The 25,082-nt window shown below is 34.3% G+C and overlaps 2 protein-coding genes across 2 annotated transcripts; one reads left to right on the top strand and one right to left on the bottom strand.

The window, feature by feature from the left end:
- Window positions 1-6,944: 6,944 nt before the first annotated feature.
- On the bottom strand, window positions 6,945-8,311 carry LOC113231560 (inducible metalloproteinase inhibitor protein-like). The gene is made up of 2 exons (XM_026465897.1): window positions 8,235-8,311; window positions 6,945-7,346 (listed from the first exon to the last, which is right to left on the bottom strand). Exons 1-2 carry the CDS (start codon window positions 8,290-8,292, stop codon window positions 6,946-6,948), a joined length of 459 nt encoding a protein of 152 aa, XP_026321682.1. The 5' UTR covers window positions 8,293-8,311; the 3' UTR covers window position 6,945.
- Window positions 8,312-11,477: 3,166 nt separating this feature from the next.
- LOC113231483 (inducible metalloproteinase inhibitor protein-like) lies at window positions 11,478-14,045 on the top strand. Its single transcript, XM_026465810.1, has 2 exons — window positions 11,478-11,550; window positions 13,362-14,045. The coding sequence occupies exons 1-2, from the start codon at window positions 11,493-11,495 to the stop codon at window positions 13,940-13,942; spliced, it is 639 nt and encodes a 212-aa protein (XP_026321595.1). The 5' UTR covers window positions 11,478-11,492; the 3' UTR covers window positions 13,943-14,045.
- The last annotated feature ends 11,037 nt before the right edge of the window (window positions 14,046-25,082 follow it).

Raw genomic sequence — 25,082 nt, 5'->3', positions numbered from 1 at the left:
GTCTGGGGTGTACTCTTCGTTGCGTGGACAACGTATTTGATATTCACCTGAGGAATTAATGACGTTAATTACATTTTTCTCTATTCTAAAGACAAATCAACAAGGAAGTAATCATTCATTTCATTTATTATGCAAGATTGTTGTTTGACGCGAGTGCTTGTATTGAAACCTGAGGAAGCGAAGGAGGCAAAGATTATAATCCTAGAATATACAATCCTGAGCGTTTAGGTTTTTAATGAAAAAGAAAGTTTTTCCGATCTAGTGAGATAAAAATATATTTATACTCTTGGTGTAATTATGCATCTGAAATTCCTCTTTTTCGTTTTCACGATATATTTTCTCGCATAAAACAAATATGGCTATATACATATTTTCTCTATAAAATTGCATACAATACTTTAAAAGGATTTCCATAAAACTCATAGATCATAGAGATATACAACAAAATTAAACACTTACTTAAATTATTTATAATAGAAAAAGCATTATCAAAATATCTACCTGAGACTAACACCACGTAAGTAAGGGCACAACCGAGAAGTAGCAAAAATCGCAGCATTTTTACACAAGATATCGATCAACACTGACTAAATGTTGAACTATACAGAAGCAAAACAAGTTTAGTTATATAATAATTATGTTAACGGCAATGTGTATAATTCAGAGACTGTATAGAATACCTAGTCATTTTATACAGTACCGGGTTTCTTTAGGCAATGCATATAATAGTTCATCTTTTTTACCTATTATACACATTTCGTAGGCAATGTATAGAATACCTAGGTATTGTATAGTATGCTCATTGTAGATTTCACAGTCTGTAAGTAAATTAAAGACAAAAAGCTCTCGGCTCGACCCCCTCCTATCGGTTTAGGTTGGGTTAGTATGTGAATAAGTACAGGAGCCGAGCGAGCGAAGCGAGCGTGCCGCGACAGCGGCCGGCGAATCCCAGAACCGAATTTGTTTACGTTTCCGAGCTGGGTCAAAAATTATTATGGATACAGGTTTTTTAACAAAAGCTAAATGTTCAATGCTGTACTTCAATCAAACAAAGAAAAACATATTCCTAAAAGTTTAATAGATGCTTGATTCCAACTTAGTTGAATTTATATTTTCACACTAAGTCAAAGAATTATTGGATTTACTTTCCGATGCCAGAAAATCACTTAAAAGTAGTAGTTTTGTTTAATGCATTAATTACTTAATCAGTACGTTCAGTTTGATTTGTGTAGCGTGCACATTTCGTGTATCAGTTTTCGTTGCTACTATCATACGGGTATTATAATATTTTGTTCCAAAAATAGGGATATTCTTCACCAAATATCATTTGTAATTTAGTTACCAATTCTTCTAATAACGTACTTATTCCTACTCTTGGATGTGCACAAAAAAATCTTCTTAACACACAAGCAGTTCCTATTATTTGCTTTGTGCACCTACGTTTAACTAATTGCATATATTGCCTAATGCACGTTCGGCATTGTATAGAATACCTAGGTCAAGTGTATAAGAGAGTTTATTTACGTTGCCTGTTTTAGGCATTGCATAGAATACTTAGATATTATAGATTTTAAGGCATTTGTGGCTATTCACTAAATGATTTAGTTATTATTGTGATGCTATAGTAGTGATTAGTACATCAAAATATTTAAGGCATTTCTGGCAAAACATTAGAAATAAGTCTTTTTTTGCACGATATTTCCGTTGAAGTGTTTTGTATTACAGAACACTGGCTGAAAGACTACGAAGCAATTATTCATTCATAAGAAAGAGCTTAAGTAGAGGCGGATCCATGATTATTATTAAACGTAACTTAAAATTTAAAGAGCGTAAGGATATCACAAATCTTTCTACTGAACGAACTATTGAGATTTCGTGTGTGGAATTGGATCAGTTTGTCGTCTTATGTGTATACAGGCCCCCCTCTGCTAATTTTAACGAGTTTGAATAAATTATGGAAGACAGTTTAAAGCGGATTTTCCCAACCAAAAAAACGTAGTAATATGTGGAGATTTCACTGTAAACCTGTTGGAAAACTGTTCTACTTCTGTAAGACTCATTAATTTATTTAAAAGTTTTATCTTGATTAATCTTTTTTAAGAACCAACTCGCATCACTGCCTCCTCTTCTACTTGTATTGATAACATCTTTTGTAACACAGACGCAGTGTCTTAATCAATAATAAATTACTTAAGATCAGACCATAGTGGCCAATTGGCTTCTTTTAATTGTAAAATGAGCAAGAAGGTAGACCAATTTCTCTGCAGACCGATTACCACAGAACGAATCATTGGATTTCAAAATAATATCGGCAATAGTTTAAATTCCCTACCCCGTATACCGGAGGTGCCAAATACTTTGTATAACACGATATTTGATTTAATTAAAAATGAATTTGATAATATGTTTAAATCGAAAGCATTAAATTTCCATAGAGAGACTAAATTCAACGATTCAACGGTATTCATAAGAGTAGGTCTCGTTTGTATGAGCTATATGCTATGAAAACTTATATTACTAATTCCAATTTCATAGAATATGTTAGAATTTATTAAAAAATATTTAAAAGGTATGTGTAGCTGCTAAGGCTAAGTTTCACAGCGACAAAATTAGACAATCGATAAATAAATCTAAAACTGCTTGGAACATAATAAATAAAGAGTCAGGCAGGGTTAAACAACACGATAGAGATATGGTTTTAGAATTACACAGCAAACTTATAAAATCTAAAGACAAAGTAGAACAAGCTTTTGAATCGTTCTTTTCGGAAATTGCTGTGAACACTACAAAATCATTAAATTCCTCCCCTTCACTTGCTATTGATCTCTTAAAGGAAAATGTTAACGTTTGTGGCAGTGTATTTCATTTCCGTCATGTTAATCCACAAAACATCATAAAAGCTTTTAAATCAATACATGTTAAAAAAACTGAAGATCTCTGGGGCATATCAACTAAAGTTATAGACTCAGTTATAGACTCAGTTATGGATCTAATTTCCCCACATTTAGCTGTAGCTTTCAATAGGTGCGTTGACAAAGGTGTTTTTCCCGATTTAATGAAATACAGCAAGGTTATACTCTTATTCAAAAGCGGTAGGAAAGTTGATGACGTTTTCAAATGTAAATTTATTTTACCTATGGAATAAATAAACTTTGACTTTGACTTTGATTGTCATTAATTAAGGTTTCTTACCACAATATGATATTCTTTTCATTTTCCCGTAATTTCAGAATGGTTACACGTTCCATGGTCACGGGTTGATTACCCAACGGCAGATGGCAGCTTCAAGAACAGACATTTTATCTGTCTACACTCCTTCGTCGTCGACGACAACCCTAATATAGAAATAAAAAGAAATCATTCGTGCTAAGAAACCTATAATTAGTGACAATCATTTACCTAGGTATTGTATAGAATACCGGATTACATACTTTGCCGATAACATATCCATACATACACACGACTATATAAACAATCGACGTGTAACACGACTACGCAATTAAATAAATTTCTTATGTGTCTATTTACAATATACAGGGTGATTCACGACTATGGGATACGGAGGGACAGTACTTTAAATATTGTAAATGTGATATTTTGCTTTAAGGAGACTTTATTTCATTTTGAAAATTTAGTGATACTGCATAAGCCAAGAACTATTTTTTATTTTCGGATCTAAATCTTGTATATTTTGTTGGCCATTTGCAGGTCCCATGGTCTTAGTTGTATCATGAGGGCCTCGCGTAATTAAATACATTCCTCGGTGCAGATGAATTTTATTGTAGAAATAAGGAATGAGTACAGGAAGATAAAAGAACGAGTAAAGTAAAAGCGTAAAGGCTGTGACAAAACAATGATATAAAAACAGTTACAATCGTATAAAAACACTCCCTACTTGAATACAGGTTATGGTAAAAAGAAGTTACCCCAAAAAGGCCTGTATTTTCTAGAAATACTATGCTTTATAAGCAGTTCGGTTACATGATTTTCAATAGTACTACAATATAAAAACAGTTACAATCGTATAAAAACACTCCCCACCTGAATACAGGTTATGGTAAAAAGAAGTTACCCCAAAAGGGCCTGTATTTTCTAGAAATACTATGCTTTATAAGCAGTTCGGTTACATGATTTTCAATAGTACCACAAATATTTTACAAGCAGTTAGGTTACATGATTTAACTGGTCAGAATTTTGTGTTAAGTCGAGTACGTGTGCTCGCTTCGGAAATTTAGTGGAGAGTGGCGACGGAAAGAAGAAAATTAAGAGTAACGAAGAAGAAAAGGAATCTAAGAACGATTCAAAATTTCAAAGCAGGTGGCCAAGAACCAGAGAAAAGGGTGGTAAAAAGGGGGAAAGAGGTTGCAGAGTCACAGATGTTTGAGTGAATGGGTCAGCCGTGATCATAGTACCTGTAAAGGGCCGAAACTTTGGTTAATTTGAAAAACTAATATACGCGCTTTACATCCGATAAAATATTTTCATTTCCTATGTATAACAATCATGGTGGGACTTGAATCCACGTCCATGCTGTGCCGTAGCATTGCTCTAACCAACTGAGCGCCGGGTCGTTTCGAGTCGGCGAAATTCTCGTATGTTTTTTGTTACAGATCTTTGTACCGGCTTTCGGCATTCGTCGCCGCTAGTGACATCTAGTGAGAGATATTTGATTAACCTTCTCACCGCAGCCATAACTTTACAGGTATTACAACTGACTCAGATGTCGCTTTTCAATCAAACGTATTTATTGATTTTTTTTTTTAATTAAATAAATAATAAAGTGAATAAATATTAGACAACATTACATACGTTGCTCTGATCCTAAAACAAGTAGCTGAGACTAAATGTTATGGAAATCGGAAACATCGACGGCACCACAAAATTCTAGACCCAAAACAATATGGAAAAGTCAGTTATCTGCATTGAACTAAGTTTAATAATTATTAATACAAAGATCGAACATTCAGAAAAAAATCCTTCGATCCGGTCGGATAAATCGGTGGGTGATAAATCTTTCATAGATGTCGCTACGACTAAAAAGTCGTTGAAAAACCAAATACAAAGACACGACGTAAGCACATAGAAAAATTCTTGAGGTCCATTGGTTCGTTCCGTGTCTTAGTTGGTATAGCGTCTGGCAGGGTTTGCAAGAAGACGTCGGTTCGAATCCGACCGGATCGAAGGAATTTTTTCTGAGTGTTCGATCTTTGTATTAATAATTATAACAAACTAGTGGAGTAATTTCACAAAAAATAATTAAATATCAATTCAATACAAATTTAATTAAGTTTAATAATTTTGGAAACTCAAATTTATATTGTGATTTATCGGTGAACAAGTGAAAATTACCTAAGTAATCTGCACAAGGTTTAGTTCATTGAATAATATTTTTTTTAGTTTAACAGTTACAATGGTTCAATTTCAATCCGACTGCGCCATGTTAATCTACTAGGGAGCGACAACCGGACACCAGTACCTGTTCAAGATTAACTGTGCTTTATTCAGTTTACCTACATGCCTAATATCAAATTCATACGAACTACCTACAAGTATCAGACATGCCCGAAGATGAGTATTCAAATGCCATTAACGAATTTTTACATTTACCAGCCAACATAAAGTGTTTAAGAGTGATTTATAAAAAAAAAACAATTACACAAAAACTATTGAGATATTAAACAAAAAACGCAAACAAAAACAAAAATGCTGAACAAATATAAAATTAGGGTATCTTTGCCAGTCACGTGATATGTCAAAGTGACGTCTGGTAAATTCCCGCCTGACTACGTCGTGTTTGTAAATTATCTGGATATATGCTTTTCCCATATGCGTAATATTGCCCGGTTCTCAGCTTGTCTCATTCATCTGCTGCCAACAACAACTGCCTTTCGTAGATCGTGCCGTGGTCTCCATCGTTTATCGGTTCTTCGACGGATATGGCCAGCCCACTGCTAATTCAGCTTGCTTATTCGGCCAGCTATGTCGACTACCTTAGTTCCCTGTACTGACTGACCTTAGTAACCTCATTTCTAATTTTCAAAACGGTTTATTATTGACGGAGAATTCTCAAAACATACATACAGCCGAACGTATAACCTCCTCCTTTTTTAGGTCGGTACAACGTTCTTTTTTTGAAACGCATTGAAGTTCTGTGGACGGTACTTTAATACTCATTATTAGTCTGATTTGTTAGTTCTGTGTAGCATAGACGAAATAATTTTGATTGAGAACACTGAAAAGCGCGCCTTTATGATATGGTTTATGAATCGCACCCTTCCGCAATCTGTATCTAATGGAGTAGTAGACGTTTTTGACGTAACTTCACTTATGCCATTTTTCCATGAGTGCGACATTATAACTGACAGATTAAAGTACAGGAGTAGAAAAAAAATGATTAATATCAATATATATTTATATTATATTTCTATAATTAGAAGTAAAACATCCTGATATGTAATAAACTTGTTATTTTTTTAAATAAGTGCGCATTTGACCTCCATCTCACCTGATGGAAGGTCACATGATCATTATATCGACGATGGCTACCTGCACACCTAAATGACGCCTATTCACTCTCGCCTTGAAAGGGTCCAAGTTAAATAGTAGTAATAAGTCCGCAAGTAGGGAATTCTACCCTCTAGCCGCTCGCCATATAAATGTGGATGCGAAACGCATCGTGCGAATCCTGGGAATATCTACAACATGGGGGTGGAATCCCAGACCACGTCCAGTCCCCCGATGATGGAAAGGGAAAGGCGGAATCAAATTATGCAATTCCATCGCACACTCTCCGTGATATATCCTATACTTAATTATAAGTAGATGTAATTCCGCAGTTTTGGGTTCGGTTTTTAAGAATTAAATATATGGGATCGCCGGCGAATAATAAAACATACAATATTCAAATAAATTGAATATATTTCAAATTTTAGATATAAGTAAATTTTAAAGTTTGCATTGTTCGGCGGGTATACATCGGGAAGTTTCCTCCTGCCTTAAGTAACCACTTATGCATTTGCACCCATTTCTATATTGTGACAGATCTTCGCAGTTGTAATCGGCAAGAATAGAAATACAAAGATCTGGAGGACAAATTGGTTCCGGCGAGTATTCCTCATTCCTAGGACAACAGCCATGGGGAAGTTGAGGACAGTTACAATAACGAACACATGGACTATCTTTGGTTAATCTTAGATAACCACTTTTGCATTTACATCCAGTTCTGAAAGGCGGTGAAGTGGCATTAATGCAGTTGTATCTTGAGACGATTGAGGCACACGTATCAGGTGGACATATTGGGTCTGATGAGTATTCTTCGTTGCGTTTACATCGTCTTCGAGATTCACCTGAGAAATTAATGACATATATATATATAATACATATAATAAGAAATAGTTTTATTTTTATCTATTTTGTGACCAGCAAAATGTGCCTGTAATAAATTTTTTAATTCATAATATTTTCTTTCCTCGATGCCTACCCGTTACAGGGTTATTTATAAAATACTAACATCCTCACATGACTATATTACCAACATTATACATAAAAACACCGAGAAAAATGAAGAAATAGATTTCTCAAAGATGGCTCTACGACAAAGAAAAATTATTAAAAACCAAAAACCAAGATCTGCAACAAGCATATAGAAAAATTCATTGATTCGTTCCGTGGCTTAATTGGCAGAGCATCTAGCATAGATTGCTGGAAGGTGATAGTTCGAATCCAGACCGATCAACGGAATATTTGTTGGTGTATGGATGTTTGTATTAATAATTATAACAAACTAGTGGAGTAATTTCACAAAAAAATAATTGAATATCAGGGCATTAAAATATCGTGACATTCACTACACTTAAAAATTTCAATAACTTGTTCCACGATTTTAACAATTCATCATATTTTACTTTAGTATACAAATCGTATACAAATTGCACACAATTTTTTAACACATCTTGTTCTTAGGTTTTCACGATTGATACATATTGGATGAGACCTTTTTTCCCGACTTAAATCGGTTATATTGGTTTTTCAAACCAATCGACATTTCAGGTTTTTTACAGGTCCCATAGGCTTTGTTTAAAAAGAAAGAACACGCGATTTAGACCGGAAAAATGTTTCATTTTCAATTCTTTAACAGCTTTAGTCCATATTCACGTCAATATCCAATCATAAAACGCGTAAAGAGACATTTCATTAAATAATGTACAGTAAAAAACTCATTTTGAAATATGTACCTGACACATATACCACGTAAACAAGAGCACAAATAAAAATTAGCAAAAACCGCGCCATTTTTACACAAAATGCCGACAAACACTGAACATATATGTATGTTAGATAAAATAGAAGCAAAACAAGTTTTATACGCGCAACTGTAATAACATTCGACCGCTATGTTCAGACAACATTAAACGGTACGTCATTGACTAAAGGTGCAAATTTGCTTTTTTTACGCACATCCATTATTTTCCCTGTTTATATATATTTAATTACTCAGGTAAGTTTGTGTCAAGTAAGTATTCAAACACTTTTTGTAATTAAAATATATATATTTAATTTCGTCAGTCTGTTCTGGGTTGCGGGTTTTTATAAATGGAAGAAAGTTCTTCTGTCGATACAAATCTTACAATGAAAATTTTATAGGTTTTTATTTTGCATGGAAACCGCGTTAATAGTCACATTTGTTTTTTACACTCGTTCGACTCCAGTCAGATAGATTTAATCTTTAATTGAACTTAATGTATAAGGAGTTACATGACGCTTGGCTGAGCCTTATTAATGAATGACTTATTAATAATATAATATAATAATATTAGTTTATTTGTTTTCAAGTTTACATTTACAGTAAGCCTTTTAAGCTTAACAATGCCTTTGTTAGGAGACTCCCTCTTCTACATCCGTAATACATCTAATTTATACAATTTTGATATTAATCTTGTTTCTAAGTTCAACAGTTTCAGGTATTGAAGCGTGGAACACACAGGGAGCGGATGCGGTTCGAGCGCGCAGTGTATTGTCGTCCATATAAATACACGGAATCAGGCCCGCCGCGGCCCCGACCCGACCCGCGCCCGACTCGCGTCCACTCACTGTGTGTTTCAAAATTTAAAGCAGATATTTAATAATTAATACTAACCAGTTATTTGGTTACGTGGTTAAACTTATTACGCATATTATTATATTGTGTGGTCCCACGACTATGCGACACGGAAGGAAAGTACCTTAAACGTTGTAGATAGGACATTTTGCTTCATGACATTATTTTACTTTTATAAGTAAGTAATACTGTTCTAATTATTGATACAAAGATCGAATACCAAGAAAAAATTCCTTCAACCACTCCAAAAAGCCACTTAACAAAATGGCGGACCTTACAAATATTTTCTATGTGCTTGTTGTTGATCTTTGTTTTTGTATTTTAATAACTTTTTGCCATTGCATCATATTTATGTGAGAAATATTTTCAACGAATATAGATCATAAAAAATAAATAAAGATAATTTTAATACATGCTCCGGAATCTTATTGTAAAAACGTATACAGTTTCTCATAAAAGAATCGTTTACCTTAGTTAAACGAAATAGTGGTACCATGAGCTTGGACTTAGTTCTAAGGTTAATATTATGAATATCTTTTTTTACCAAAATATTTGAATAAATGTACTGTGATGCCGCAGTCATAATACCAGTCTCTTTAAACTTTTCACTGAGAGAAACCCGACAACCTAAACGGTACAAAGAATGAATCACTTGTATTGCAACACATATATTAGGGTTTATTCAGCAACCCAACGATTTAGTAAAAAGGACCAACTAATAAAACAGAAATATGATAATAGTATTTCGCATGGTGCAATAAGAGTTACCAACTTAGCGACTTTGTCTCTTGCGATATTTTGTTTCTATTTGGCGACAAAAAATAGCTACTTTTAGGGGCCTATTTAATTACGTTTTAAATATTTCTTCACACAGCGGATGCAAGGAATTTGTTCCTAGTATTCGTTTTATCTTAGTATTAATAATTATTACGAGCTAATCGAGTAATTTCACTAAAATAATTCAATATCATTGTGGTCAAACGTCCTGACATTCAATGAGCTTATAAATTACAAGTAGTACCAATAACTATGTTAAAAAAATTTTGAAAATTCCTTCTCTTACCCGGGAATCGAACCGATCCAATGTGAAAAAAACATACTGTATTATTACGGTACCGATTGAAAGGGTCAATTATTATAAAGATTAATTCTTTTCAAGTAGCATAGTATCTTAAATAATAATAAAAATGACGCAACCATTCAGAGCCCCGCACTAGGGAAACCCTGTGTTAAAGGTGCTATGGACACACACACAACAAGTTACACCCAAACTCACGATAGAAATAAATGTAGGCCATACAAATATTTCTCCCGGCCCGGGAATCGAACCCGGGACCTCTGCGTAGCAGACTAGCATGGTAACCGTTCGGCCACAGAGCAGTTAATAAATTAAAGGAATACCATGAAATTTTATATAATTGTACCCTTTATGAAATTTAAAAGCCTCCCATTTTGTCGTTAATTAATAATGGTAATATATGTAAGGCCATAAGGGAAATGGCCGAAAGGCCGATAACAATGAAATAAATGTATATCGAAGACTTTTACTTTTGTACTTTCGAACTAATAAACTGTGACAAGAGGATAACATAAGGAGGATAAGGACACGAATAAATGTCGTTATTATTTCATCGCCAACTTAGAAATAATGGTATTATCTGATAATAATCTTGTCACAGTTTATTAGTTCGAAAGTAAAAGTCTTCGATATATATTTATTTTATTATTCTCCCTATGAAATAAATGTTCTACTACAATAGTTCACATTATCTTGTTTAATTACGTGTTTAACCTACGATGTACTTTGATAGGTGCAGTCTAGCCTAATAACGTGTTTTTAACTTTTATTAAATTTAAGCATAAAAAAGTTAACGATTAATGTCGTTGTCGAAGAATAAGTATATTGTTTTGTTATGCAACCTTGCTGATGTTGTTTTGTAGCATCAAGGTTGCGCATTGAATATAATACATTTAAATAAAAGAAATATTCACTATTGGAATATTATTTCTTTTATGATATGTCTACGTAGGTACTGCCTTTTTCGTGGTAAATACTTGAAAAACAAATACATACGCACGAGTACACAAATAAAACTGCTGAGTATACTAATAAATTGATCATACAAAGAAAATTACTCTGTCCACAAAAACAATATTCAGGAGATATATGTTATTTTACTTTGAAACCGAAAAGTTTATAATGTAATTTAATTTTTATTGGTATATTAAGCGAGTAAACAGTTTTATTTCGTTGTGTTGCTAGTTAATTGGTATGCACACAACCGGTTTTAAATGCTCTATTGTGTCTATATAGACACAACTTATATAAGTTTATCGCAGTTCTTTACCTTAATGTATGTATTGATGCACGTGTTTCTCGACATTTTGACGTAAAATGTTACAAGTTTTGGTAATTTTTGTCTTTGCTTATCGCTACGTAATACTCGTTCGAGGTATGTACTTAAAAATTTTCTTTTTAACAAATTCAAAACATATGCACATAGGTATTGAGTTTATTGTATCTATTACGATAAAGGATTTGTCTCTATTTGTATAGAGATAATGTTACCTAATCACACAATAATATGTTTTGTATGAAATAGTTATGTGTTATGTAAGGCTGCAAAGTTGTTGTTCGACGCAAGTGCTTGTATTGAAACCTGAACAAGCGAGGCAAGCTAAGATTGAACCACGGGCGAAACGAGTGGTTCAAAAATAGATTCCTAAGCGTAGCGAGGGTTTCAAGGCACGAGACGCAAAACAACTTTGCTACCGAGCGAAACATACAACTTTTCATGTCACTATAGCGACGAAAATGGTAGATTAATGAAAAACAGTTGAACTATAAAACATCAGTTTTTTAAATTAAAAGAGAGTTTATCTTCGGATGCATTCTGAATTTACGCCTCATCACTTTTTATTTTAGCTCGTACTTTTATTTTGTGTGATTAAGGGATTATTGAAATTGTTTTAATTCTTCGACGAATTAAAATAATTTAATAAACACAATTAGTCACCATTGTCAATTTAATGTCAACAGTAATAATAATAAAATATACCAACAGATTTATATTACATAAATAAATGATGTACGACAAGTCGCTTATTTGAACGTGTCATTATTTTTCATCAAAAGAAAAACTTGGTGCAACACAGTCCATCGTCAAGTTTGTATTTCAAAAACCGTTTCCACGTTAGCGTGCAAAAAACACTTTTGCGCCCAGATTTCTAAGGAGAAAGAAAGCTTTTCCGAGCTCACTACCTCGGAAAGGCTTTCTTAGCTAAGTTCACCTCACTAGGTCAAAAAAGTATTCATAACCTCTTAAGTACCTACGGACATCAAAATGGGCATAATATATGAAATAATTCAGACCCAGATTCTTACTTGCGTCGTGCACAATAAAATGAAAATATCGCATTAAAGTTTTGCATTGTATAATCTATATAGCCGTCAAGCAGTAATGTGTTTCGGTTTTGAGGGGTAAGGGTGATGGTGAAATTATGTCTCAGGGTGGCAGTACCCCTCAGATCTTTGTGATTCAAAGCTTAAAGTGGCACTGCAACTGTTATGGACATGCGTGCCGCTTACCATCAGGCGCATGACTTGTACGTCTCGTCACTTCTCCAATCAATCCTTTTATAGGATACAATCTCTTTTACTGCGCAACCATTGTGGTGCAATAAATTGTTTTCGTACATACTGCTGCCTCGGTGGCCGAACGGTTACCTTGCCGGACTGCCACGCAGAGGTCCCAGGTTCGATTCCCGGGCGGGGAGAAATAGTTGTATGGCCTACAATTATTTCTCTCGTGAGTTTGGGTGTACTTGGTACTTGGTACTTGGTGTAACGGGCTAGTGTCCGCAACTCGACGTCAAGGCGCCTATTTTGCGTGTGAGTTTGGGTGTAATTTGTGGTTGTCTATGTGTGTGTCCATGGCAAGGTTTCCCTAGTGCGGGCCTATGTTGAGTGTGTGCGTTATTTAAAAAAAATAAAAAAATATGATGTGTTTTAAATAACAATATGTTATATTATAACGTATTGTTATAATATAACATATTGTTATTTAAAACACCGCGGGTGACATTGACACACACATAGACAACCATAAAAAAAATCCTGTATATTGCAAATTTTGTGTGTAATCTATAGAGAACATAGCTTGTTAGTTTTTTAAATATTTGAAAAACAAACTGTAATAAATATCTTACCTACTTACCATATGTATATAAGATTAAAATGTAATTATGGTTATTACTTTTTAAGGGGAATATTACGAACGCTGTCCACCTAATGAAGAATTCTCACCAGACCCGATATGTCCACCTGACACCTGTTCCTCGATGACTAAAGAGTACGACTGTTGCAACGCCACGTCATTGTCATATAAAACTGGATGTAGATGCAAAAGTGGCTACTACAGATTGAAGAAGAATGGTCCATGTGTTCCTGCTTCAAACTGTTGCTCTGAAAATGAGGTATATTCTCCGGACCCCATTTGTCCACCTGACACCTGTTCTTCCATCTCCGCAAGTTATTACTGTGATAGTCCAGTATCACCTTACAAACCTGGATGTCAATGCAAAAGTGGTTACTTGAGATTGGAGAAGAATAGTCCATGTGTTTCTGCTTGTAACTGTCCTCAAAATTCCAACTATTGTCCTGAGAATGAGGAATGTGTTCTCGCGCCGTTTTGTCCTCCAGATACTTGTTTTTCTCTCTCTGCTAGGTTCGACTGTCGCAATGTAACCGTAAATGATATTGGATGCAAATGTAAAAGTGGTTACTTGAGAAGAACAGAAAATTCACCATGTACGCCAATTGAAGCTTGTTTTAAGAAAATTTGAATTAAAATCAAATTGATTTCAATACGAATTTTTACATGTACCTATCCATTGTAAGTAATTTTTTTTAACAAGTTGTTTATTCTATCTTAGAAAATGAACAGAGATAATTTATGCTGCTGTAAACTTTATTTCTAACCAAATAGAGACGTGCGCTAATCAGCGTCTGACGGCTTTGCCATGTTTCGACTTGCGGCGAGTCACATATTTTTCAGGCGTTAAAAAATACTAAATTTAATTTGAAATTTACTATGGGCTTTTCAATGAAAAAATTAAAACATCGTGAGGATTGTACACATCTTCAAAGCAATTTAATGGTGAGTGTGAAGTTTCCAATCCGCATTGAGGAGGAAGCCTGTGCCCAGCAGTGGAAGTATGTATTAATTTTCTATACTTTAATTTGAGAGTTCCTAGGTAATGACGTGGAAAAGTTGTCAGCTACGCACATCTCTATTATCAACTTTTTACGTCTGTTATACTGTATGTAATTTATTTATAACATATGTAAAATTATGTATGTGACAAATACTTTTAAGAATGCTTTTATATTTTGTACTGTGACAAGCAATCCACTCTCTCAAACTCAAACTGATGATGGACTTGGACGATGCTTGCCAATCTAACTCAGAGCATTTTCCACCATGCAATTTGTAGGATCGCTACAATTTCATAATTCAGTCAAAAGAGACAGATGTAGAGCGAAGGTCCTAGAGATAATTTTTGCTCGTTCTGATTCGACAATGGCCTAGTGTAAATATGTTTTATTACACTATACAGGGTTGTTTGTAAAATATTAACAACCTCCCAGGATTATATTACTAACAACTTAAACAACCACGTTTGTTGTCACTTGAACATCATAAATTTGCCAAAAAGAAACTTAGCTTTGCCCTCCTTGTGAAAGGGCTCGTCGGGAAAGTACTGCCACCTTACCTATTTCTGCCGCTAAGCAGTAATGTTCGCATTATTGCGCTCCGGTTTAGAAGGGTAAGGGTGCTGGTGAAATTACAGGCATATGGGACTTGTCAACTTATGTCTCAGGGTGACGGACGCAGTGACAGTGCCCCTCGGATCTTTGCGACTCAAAGTTATGAATTTCACTTCAACTGTTATAAACAAGCGTGTAGCTTACTATCGGGCACATGACTTGTTCCTTGCGTCACTTGATATTATAAAAAAAATATTTCTGTGTGTCCGAAACTTCAGATCTGTATTTTTAGTTTCCATCCTCTAAGATTTTTAGCAACGCCCCCGCGTGTTGTCATTCATAAAAATAGTGATGGGCACGTTCTTACGCACAGAATTGTCACCATTTAGAGCGGTCTATTTAAATATTTATATTTTTGTGCAAAAGTCAAATCTGATGAATTATTAAAAGTTAAACAAAAATTGTTTTGAATTTTTTATTGAATTCACACTCAATTATTCTTATGTGAAATTACTCCACTAGTTTGTTATAATTATTATATATATATATATAATTATTAATTATTAATACAAAGATCGAACATACAGAAAAAAATCCTTCGATCCGACTGGATTCGAACCGACGTCTTCTAGCATGTCGTGCCAGACGCTATTCCGAGGCTTAGTTGGTATACGTACGTTGTACACGCACACACACACACACACACATACACATATATATATATATATATATGTGTGTTAATATATATATATACATATATATATAATATACACATACGTAATATCAGTTGTTTTTACTTTTAAATGTTCTGTTTTGCTGTTGTAATCAAATAAAATAAAAAAAATATGTGATAAATTTGTAACATTTTACTAATTACATATACATAATAATCAATTCAAAATCTTTGTCATATATAGGCATTGAATAAAGTTCTGCCACTCCCGGACAAAATGCTATAGGCAACGTGGGAACTCTTTCAACATGGTTATACAAAATTAGTAATAACGTGCGCACACTCATAGCCCCGCACTAAGGAAACCCTGTATCGCGGACTGTAAATGTAAAACTGAAAGCTTCTTGCGCTAACAATCATTTGTATGTTACATGTTTTTAAGAAATTTTGTCGTCTTGTAAAAAATTCCAGTGTCAAACTTCAAAATCCCACACGACTCCATCTTGCAACGTTCCCAGAATTGTAATGTAAAATGGCTAATCGGTAATCGGTGTAGTGCGATTACCGTAAATTGGTCCGCGGGGTACGGTCGTGTCACGCGCGAATATAAAGTAGTTAGCTCGCCAATCCTTTAAGGTACATCTGCAATTTTTATTGCGATTGAAAATGTTATATCTTGTTACATTGTTTCTTAAGCGCTCCGTAAACGATAAAATAATTTGTCAAATTTCACGTGTTTGTCAAACTTTTTGATCCTCTGCGGTCGTGTTTGATGCCTTTATCAAATAATCTACGTGTTTAGTGTGTTTGATGGAAATCTAGATTGACGGCGTGTTTGACAAACATGTTTGAAGGTATGCTGGCATGTTTCTCAAATAAAACTTCAGTTGTCACCTTGGTAGATTCTGTATAGTCATCTGGTTCTATGCGCAATATTATGTTTGACAAATTATCGTGGTTATATATTTATCTTAATTACAGCCGTTCTCTATACCAATTACCAATGTAAATTTCTTTGTTTCTTAATAGTGCTAGAGTTAATGTCAGAAAGGCTTTCTTTATTATTCTTACTCATTTCACAAATTACAGAGATATATTACTCATTGTATTAACTATAGTAGGTACGATACGGTGAACTAAAGGCAAGTTTGTCAAACTTGTTTGGTGGTTTATTTGATCGATTGCACTTTTTGAAGAAAACTAATATCTAATAAATTTGACGATTTATTTGATCGTTTACGGGGCGTTTTAGAATCTTCTAAAAACGTTTCTAAAAAAATGTTTCATCTTTAGATGCAAAGCGATACAATCATAAGCGACACATTTAAGAATCTTCTTAGTGATAGTTTCTATTAAACAGGCAATGTACGCCAAATAGCCTTGTTGCGATACTATCGGAAATCGTTTTTCGTTTATAGAATGATCCTCTATTGTGCAATACCAGTCACTGGCCAATGCGTGATGTGCTTGATTACGTCTTAGTGGGACGATGTGTATCCCTCAATATTATGTTATTTGAGTAGTACAAATTTTTGTTAAATAATTTAAATTTTTATTACTAATACAAAGATCGAACACAAAGAAAAATTCCTTTGACCTAAAAGGACTCGAACCTGCATCTATGCCAAACCAGAGTTACCTCTCTACCAACTGAGCTACAAATCGAGTCAGTAGACTTTCTCTAGGTGTTTGTTACATATCTTTTAAATTTTAGTAGCAGTAGAGCTCCATGTGAAAGAGTTTTATTTATTTCTGCCGCCAAGCAGTAATGCCAGCATTACTGTGTTCCAGTTTTGAAGGGTAAGGGTGCTGGTGAAATTACAGGCACTTGGGACTTGTCAACATATGTCTCAGGGTATCGAGCGCACTGGCAGTGCCCTTCATATCTTTGTGATTTAAGTTCTGAGTGGCACTGCAATTGTTAGGGACAGACGTGTCGCTCACCACCAGGCAAACGAATTGTTCGTCCCATCACTAGTATTAAAAAAACTAGTGAAGTAATAAGTAACAAATTAACAGTCCACACCACTGTTGGTGGAGGTCCTAGGTCAGAAACCCAAGGCAATGTGAGTTTCACAAAGTTGCTTGTACGCTATGGAAACTGGAATATGTAACAAAAAGTCAAAAGAGTCAATAAAATGTTAAACATATTAAACTTTATAGGTTAACTTGCATTAACCGTGTAGATAGATAGATAAAAACTTTGTACAGTTCCACGATAACTTATTTACTTCCTTATGTACTCATCAACTAAAACTAACACTACAGTTACTACATTGAACCCCTATTGAACCACTTAAAAATAACAATTTTAAACGTGCAACTTTACATATAATTAATTGAAGTTATTAGTTTCGGAAGTCTTGGCAGTGAAAAGGCACTGGCTCAGCATAAATGCCGCAGTTTCCCACGACCTTGGTATTCTGCCAGAATCCTGTACAGTGAGACGCCACTCATTATCTGTTACTATCATCTGGCGTTATCGTATAATTTAATAAAGACTATATAGTCAATATTGAAAAAAAAAACAAAAATTTTTAAAGTAATGTGCCACTGTTTAACTGTTTGTGTCCTTATACATGTAGCCCACAGCAAGGACTAGGATCTTCCCTAATTATGAACTATCATGTCTATAACGGACTGTACAAATGTAAATAGGGTGCTAAACTATGAATCAGCAGGACCAGAGAAAATATATCTACAGAGTTAATTAAAAAAGTATGAAAACAAACACAGTAAAACAATGATAGAATTACAAAAATATAAGACGCTTCTGAATTTAATTGTACTTGCTAAAAACAAGTACAATTAAATTCAGAATTCTTATTTTTAGCAAGTACAATTAAATTCAGAATGTGATGTAAAAATGGTAAAACTAATAAAATAAATAGATATATTTTACAGTTACACCTTTTCGTCAAGACATAGACAAGAGTTTGGACCAATCTATCGTATTACTATCTAGTTTGCATTTTGCTCGATTAGCATAATTCTGCCATGACTGCGGACGTTGCCTTTGTTAACCGACTTTGAAATTAAGAAGTTTTTACGATGATTGAAGATGAGATTTATTTGCGAGGACGATTATTCTAAGCATTGTGATGAAATTGTGCTAACGTAAGAGTCACTAATTTGTAAAGGCCAACAAAAATTGGTCTTTCATCACATTGGGTAATACAAAATATAAAGAGAATAATTTCAGCTGAGTCCCTCTTGTTGATAAATCGAAGATCAGAGATCGTGGAGCTGGGAGCAGCTGAAGTACGACGTTAAGATTAAAAATGTTTGCAATGACTACAGATGAGGCTTATGAATGAGTCACAAATTTATAAGAACTGATAATATTTTGTCAATCGTTAGCATACCAAAAAACATATTTCTTCGACAGATTTCATACAACAGACAGCAAAGCAATACTTATGCTTTTAGCGTACATGCGATAATGAGGAACTTCTTTTACTAAAAACAAGAACATTTGACATCAAAAGATAGAACCCAGCATTTCAGTGCTCCATAGAAGAAAAGCAAGTCATCAGGGCTCTCATAAGCTGGCAAGGCATAGGCAGCTTCTCTGGCGTTATAGATATCCATGGGCGACGATGGCTCAAATGGCTCGTCAGCTCGTTTGCCTCCTACTTTACATAAAAAAGAAATATAATCATTGTATTTTTTGTTTAGTGACGATCTTAGCAAGGTCGTAAAAGTTACTCAGTTACCGACTCTTGTGGATGACTAATAGTAGTTATTCTCCAATGGTGCACACCACTATCTCCTCCAATACGGATTAGGGATTTCGGGATTTAGGTTTCATCAGAACAATTTGCTACATCGCCACAGAGATGTAAAATGGAATAAACTTTTTTACAATTTTTGTACTATTTACTTTTTAGACTTTTATACAAACCCATACTAATTTAGGTTTTGTTATGTTTTGCTTTTATTATTACCGATGGAACCCTTAATGAACTGTTAAATTAGTATAAATGTTGACTTTTTTTTTACTTATTATTACTATTTACATTTTTACTTTGTCAAGTTCTTTCTTTTTACGATTGTTACACATAGGAAATGAAACCATTTAAGTCGCGTATATTTATTTTTCCAAACAAACCGACGTTTTGAGTCACTGCTGACATAGCTTTGCTTTTGCTTTGCTGACTTTTGAAGGGTCCGAAACGTTTGTTGGTTTGAAAAAACAGATATACGCAATTTAGATCCGAAAAATCAGTTTCATTTCCTATTTTCACTTTGAATAATTCTTATTGCAAATTACATTCAGGTGAATTTAAATCCTAAATGTCAACTAGACGTGCTTCTAATTAGAAGTACAATTCAACACTTGAGTTGTTAGATCTAAAAATTACCGACCAATGTTTAAAAAACAATTTTGCTAACATCAACTAGCTAACAAGCTAATGTATCTAACCAAAAGTCAACATTAGCATAGGTGGTCTATCTTCCCAGAAACTATGCTCAATTCTCCATCGTACCATACAATCATCTTCACATTTCCCATAGCATGCGCCCGCGCAACACGTTTAAACATGTTTGTTTTTCCTTTTCGTTCCATGAAGATGTTACTTCCACGTAGTTACCCGTGTCAAAGGTTGATAAATATGCAATATCCCTAGATCGATCAGAGATCGACCGAGCGTGTAGTTCGAAACCAGTCTAATTTGATCTATGTAATTTGATCTTGACGCTAGAATACAAAAAAATTAAGAATAATTTAAGTATTTTCTGAAGGTAAAATTGAGACGTCATGATTTTTTAATATATTGGGATATTTGTAAATGAAATTGTGGAACAAAAATTTTTTTAAAATATCACATGAGTATTTCATTCAGCAAATTTTTACACTACTCATAATTTTTAAACTATGTTTTATATTTCGTATTTAAAACAAAAAGTAATTAAAATCTTATCTTTTTGACATAAGGCGTGTATCAAGACGCGGAAGTATGAAAGCATGATGTGACCTTTATCACGAGACAAAAAAATTTACCTTAAAATTATCCAAATTAAGGTTTCACTATCTTGTATGAAAACTCAAATACGACGAAGATCAACAATATTTGGACGTGTTTAGATCATAGTTAGAAAATTATAGATGGCGCCTCGAGAGATAGCCTGCTGTTTACATTCCTAGCCGATGTACAGGATCGCAAACTTGTTTTTGCTGTTGGTGAAACTTGAAACTAAGGTTTTCATCGTGAAAGTAGTATCAAAGATACGATACTAGCGCCTCCTTCGACTGTAAATTAAAAGTGGTATAGCCTCGCTTGTTTAGAAGGTTATAAGGTTATAGTGTGATTACAGATTATATGCTCGTGTTTGCTATACTGAAATTGATTTTGATCAGGTTCGTTCTTGATTCCTGATGACGTAAATGTATGGATGTTAGGCAGATTATTATTTATTATTACAGATTATTATATTAGGCAGAAGGCAGAACATAGATATGTTTTAATCTAACAAAATGCAACATAAAAGGAAAATTATTTATCTGAATAAATTTAGAAATTTAGAAATATATTTAAACGAAATAACATCATCATATAGTAATTTTGTTATTATAATGTATATTCTGCTTACGAACATAAAATATTAATTGCCACTTGTGTTGTATTGTTGTGTTGTTTTGATTCTACCATTGCACATCCCGCCAAAGGACGACAAAGGAAGGAAGGAGTCCATCATCACATCTTACAAGCCTGACATTGAAAGACCACTCGGGCATCTCGTTCGTTCCTCCCTCGAACATGCAAGATGTGGAATGATCTTCTTCCTGAGGTATTTCCTTTGCGCTATGAAATGGGGTTCTTAAAAAGCGTGTTTACCGGGCTCTCAAAGGCTGGCAATGCATTGGCTGCTCATCTAATATTGCAAACGTCTATGGGCGGCGATGACCACCTCCCATCAAGTGGCTCGTCTGCTCATTTGCCTCCTTTCTTACGTAAAAAAGAAATTGCTGATTTTAGAAAGTTTTTACAACAAGTTTGTACTTGAAAGGTCATTACATTGTCTGAATGTCTGAAACTTTTTGTAAAGTTGTCATCGCTTAGTATAAAAATGAATATCGAAGGACAGAGAATCAACATAAAACCTGAACGAAGTTATTTAGATCAGATAAGGGAAAAAATTAAGGTCGTGTCGTATTAGGATCTCAAAGTAAAGGCACTGAACAGAGATGGTTGGCAATTACATCACTGACAAGGTGACAAGAGACTAAGCTCTTAAAAGAAGAAAATTGTCTGTTTCCAAACATGTACTAAAAATATTAATCAGAAGACTAAAACTAGGTATAACATTACAAATAAACTCACTGTAGGTGTTATTGCGCCCTACCTCAGACGTCATATATCGACTTGTCCAAGAGGCTTCCTAGGAGTTTGAAAAACTTGAATACTCATTATGTTTGGGAAAATCTTAACACCAACGAGTCAGCAAGCGCATGTTTTGGGTCAACGTCATCCAGCGAGAAACTTTGGAACTATTTTTACCTAGTGTTAAAATTTATTTATTTTGTATAACTTACACTTACAGTGCTTATAACTAAACATGTAGGTCATAGTCGCAAAAAGGTTGAGTCGATCACCGGCCAAAGGTAGAATGCGGAATTTGAACCACAGAGCTTTGGGCAGTGACCGCCTCCAAATAGTAACCAGCGGATGTTAGAAATTTTGATTCATTGTTACTGAACACGTCAATATCATTTGTTCTGCTTAAAGATTCAATTACGGCCAGGGCGTCGAAGAATGGTGTCATTGTGTTACGAAGGATGTAACGTGAGATTGGCAGGATAAAAAAGGAATTTGAGTCAATAGAGGAGGGTTAATTGTATATACCCTTATTAGGTTAAAAATATATTTTAGAAGTGCCAGTTTTCGCCTGATCTCAAGCGATCTGTACGATACCACGCCCAAAATATAGGGTTAAAATAAGGGAAAAAATAGTTCCTATAAGCTAGTACTTATATTCCAGTAAATAAGATATTATGTGTTTCATCAACATCAAAATCATCAACCCATTTATACGTACCACTGCTGGGCACGGGTCTCCTCTCAGGCGCGGGTTTGGACCATAGTCTGCCAATGACGTGCAGGTTTTATCACCATGTTTTCTTTCAGCGAAGAGCTCAAAAGCACAGCTAAATTTGTAATTAAATATATTTCGACGCTCGGCCGAAGAAAATACGAAAATGTCTTTGTAGTTTTAATAGTAACCACACAAGGTGCAGCAAAACGATCAGCTATTCTTCAGCTAGTGATTGTGATGTTATTTATACCTATATAATCAGAACACCATAATATTATTTGCTAATGTACTTACTACAATATAATAACAAACACATAATTAACACACAGGAGCCGTGGTAGCCTAATAGTTTGACCTACCGCCTCTCGAGCAGAGGCTGTGAGAGGCATAAGCATCGGAAAACATGTGAAGTCTCCGACTAGCATTGGATCTGCGTGGCAGCCTATGGCCCAAACACTCGCCTGAGAAGAGACCCTGTCGTGAGACGTAAAATGGGTTAATATTGAGTGTCGAATATTAACACCTGTGAGGATGCGTCATAGAGAAACGAAATACGTGTCGGGTATATTTTTGAATTTAGTGGTATTTACGACCGTAGTTGCGATTGCATTATTTCTTTTACTTGGAGAGTGGAAAATTAATTATTTCAAACTGTTTAATTGTGGCGAACCCGTACCTTAAGAGAAAGTGATTCAATCTAATGAAGTTTTTTTTCAGTGTAATCAACACAAATGCCAAAAAAAGGGAAAGAACAATTTTAAAATTGTGTTAGGTTTTACTTTAAGTGTGCGTTATAAGGTGTCGTGTGTCAGTCAGATACAAAAAGCAAATATTAGGCACCTTTACCTATATATTTTATTCATAAATATTACTTTATACAAAGAGCTTCAAACTCGACCCCAAATATATAATCATTAGATATAAATATTTTTTTCCGTATATCATTCATTTGTCGTACGTGATCAAGAGCCCAATGGTGCTTGACACTTGAAATTTAGTAGCACAAGAGCTCCTTGTAAAAGAGTTCATCCAGGGAAGTACTGCCACCTTTTTTTTTGTTTTGGGTAAACATTACAATTGGTCAAATTAAGTAATAATTGTGCATTTTCCAAATTTTAATATTAATTTTCTATCAATATCCCAAAATTCAATGTAATCATACTAACATAGTTCTAAGGTTTTCTTTTGTAACTAACACCATTATTTAGTTTATTATTTATTTATTTACTATTTAAATATTTTAAAGGGTAAAGATGCTGGTGAAATCAGAGGCCCATGGGACTTGTCACTTATGTCTTAGGTTAGAGGCCCCTCAGACCTTTATCATATAAATCACTGAGGGGCACTGCAACTCCTAGGAATTTCTGCCGCCAAGCAGTGATGTGGGTATTAGTGCGTTCCGGTTTTGAAAAGTAAGCGTCTGGGTGAAATTACAGGCAAATGGGACTTATCAGCTTATGTCTCAGGGTGACGAACGCAGTGGCAGTACCCTTAATTTCGTTGCGATTTAAAGCTCTGAGTGGCACTGCAACTGATAGCAGTCTATAGAGACAGGCGTGTCGCTTACCACCAGGCGCAAGACGTGTTTATGTCGTCACTTGGTATTATTAAAAAAAAAACTACCCATCCGTAAGGCAGATTCCCCTGAGAAAATACAGTAAGAAGCTCTAGGGTTTACTTTTTGTAAACAAAAATTCGTGCAGTATTATATATCATTTAAAACTTATTTCAAATATCACAGATCGAAACTATCTGCGAGAATGAAACGGGTCACTATCAAGGTTGTTATCTAAGTATGCAAAAGCTGTATAATAATAATAATAACGCTAATCTTAATAAAAATAAAATGAAGTAAAATAAAAATTGATATTAAAAAAAATTCATTTCCAATATGATCCTACCGGGAACTCAACTTGAAGTCGCCACATTAATTGAACTCTACTATTGATTCGTAAGCCAGGTAAAAAATAAATGCTCTAACTTGAGACGATGTTACAGTTAAATTTGTCAATCTGTAAAACTCGATAAGTAACAAACTCACACGTCATCTCATGGCCCATGAAGATACATGACCTGCCTTCGCAGGTTTTATCTAAGCATTACGTTTACTCATACCTTATACGTACTAAATGAACTGCCACACGGTTTAACGACTAATGTATTGTGGTAATCCTCTATGTTTTATGGGTGCCCTTATTCTGATTGAGGAATTTGCCTTTGTTTTGATTTAGGTGTTTATTTTGTGTCGAGTTTTTAAATATTATGCATTTGAAAACTTTTCAAATTGCTTATAAATGGATAATTTTCAGGTTAGTTTTCTCGACCTAATTTCGGTGGCAATTTTTATAATTGAAGTATTCGAGTTAATTATCGTGAAACACTAAATAATATTTCGGGTTACTACACTCGTATATTAAATAATACTTCATGATAATGTTTTATAATATTTAATTAAAAGAAATTGCCACCGTTATTAGATAGAGAAAACTTACCTGAAAATTACC

Source organism: Hyposmocoma kahamanoa, unplaced genomic scaffold (assembly GCF_003589595.1).
Source record: "Hyposmocoma kahamanoa isolate Upper Pololo Valley unplaced genomic scaffold, ASM358959v1 65, whole genome shotgun sequence".
NCBI lineage: Eukaryota > Metazoa > Arthropoda > Insecta > Lepidoptera > Cosmopterigidae > Hyposmocoma > Hyposmocoma kahamanoa.
The sequence above is the reverse complement of the archived record's forward strand: the minus strand, read 5'-3'. Positions and strand labels throughout refer to the sequence as shown.

What these genes read in the sequence shown, in the direction of transcription:
- LOC113231560 (XM_026465897.1), bottom strand. Translation starts at nt 8,292, where the DNA reads ATGGCGCGGTTTTTGCTAATTTTTATTTGTGCTCTTGTTTACGTGGTA. An exon ending in TTACGTGGTATATGTGTCAG is followed by an intron (nt 7,347 to 8,234) that starts GTACATATTTCA and finishes TTAATTTCTCAG; the next exon opens with GTGAATCTCGAAGACGATGT.
- LOC113231483 (XM_026465810.1), top strand. Translation starts at nt 11,493, where the DNA reads ATGTTACAAGTTTTGGTAATTTTTGTCTTTGCTTATCGCTACGTAATA. An exon ending in CTACGTAATACTCGTTCGAG is followed by an intron (nt 11,551 to 13,361) that starts GTATGTACTTAA and finishes TTACTTTTTAAG; the next exon opens with GGGAATATTACGAACGCTGT.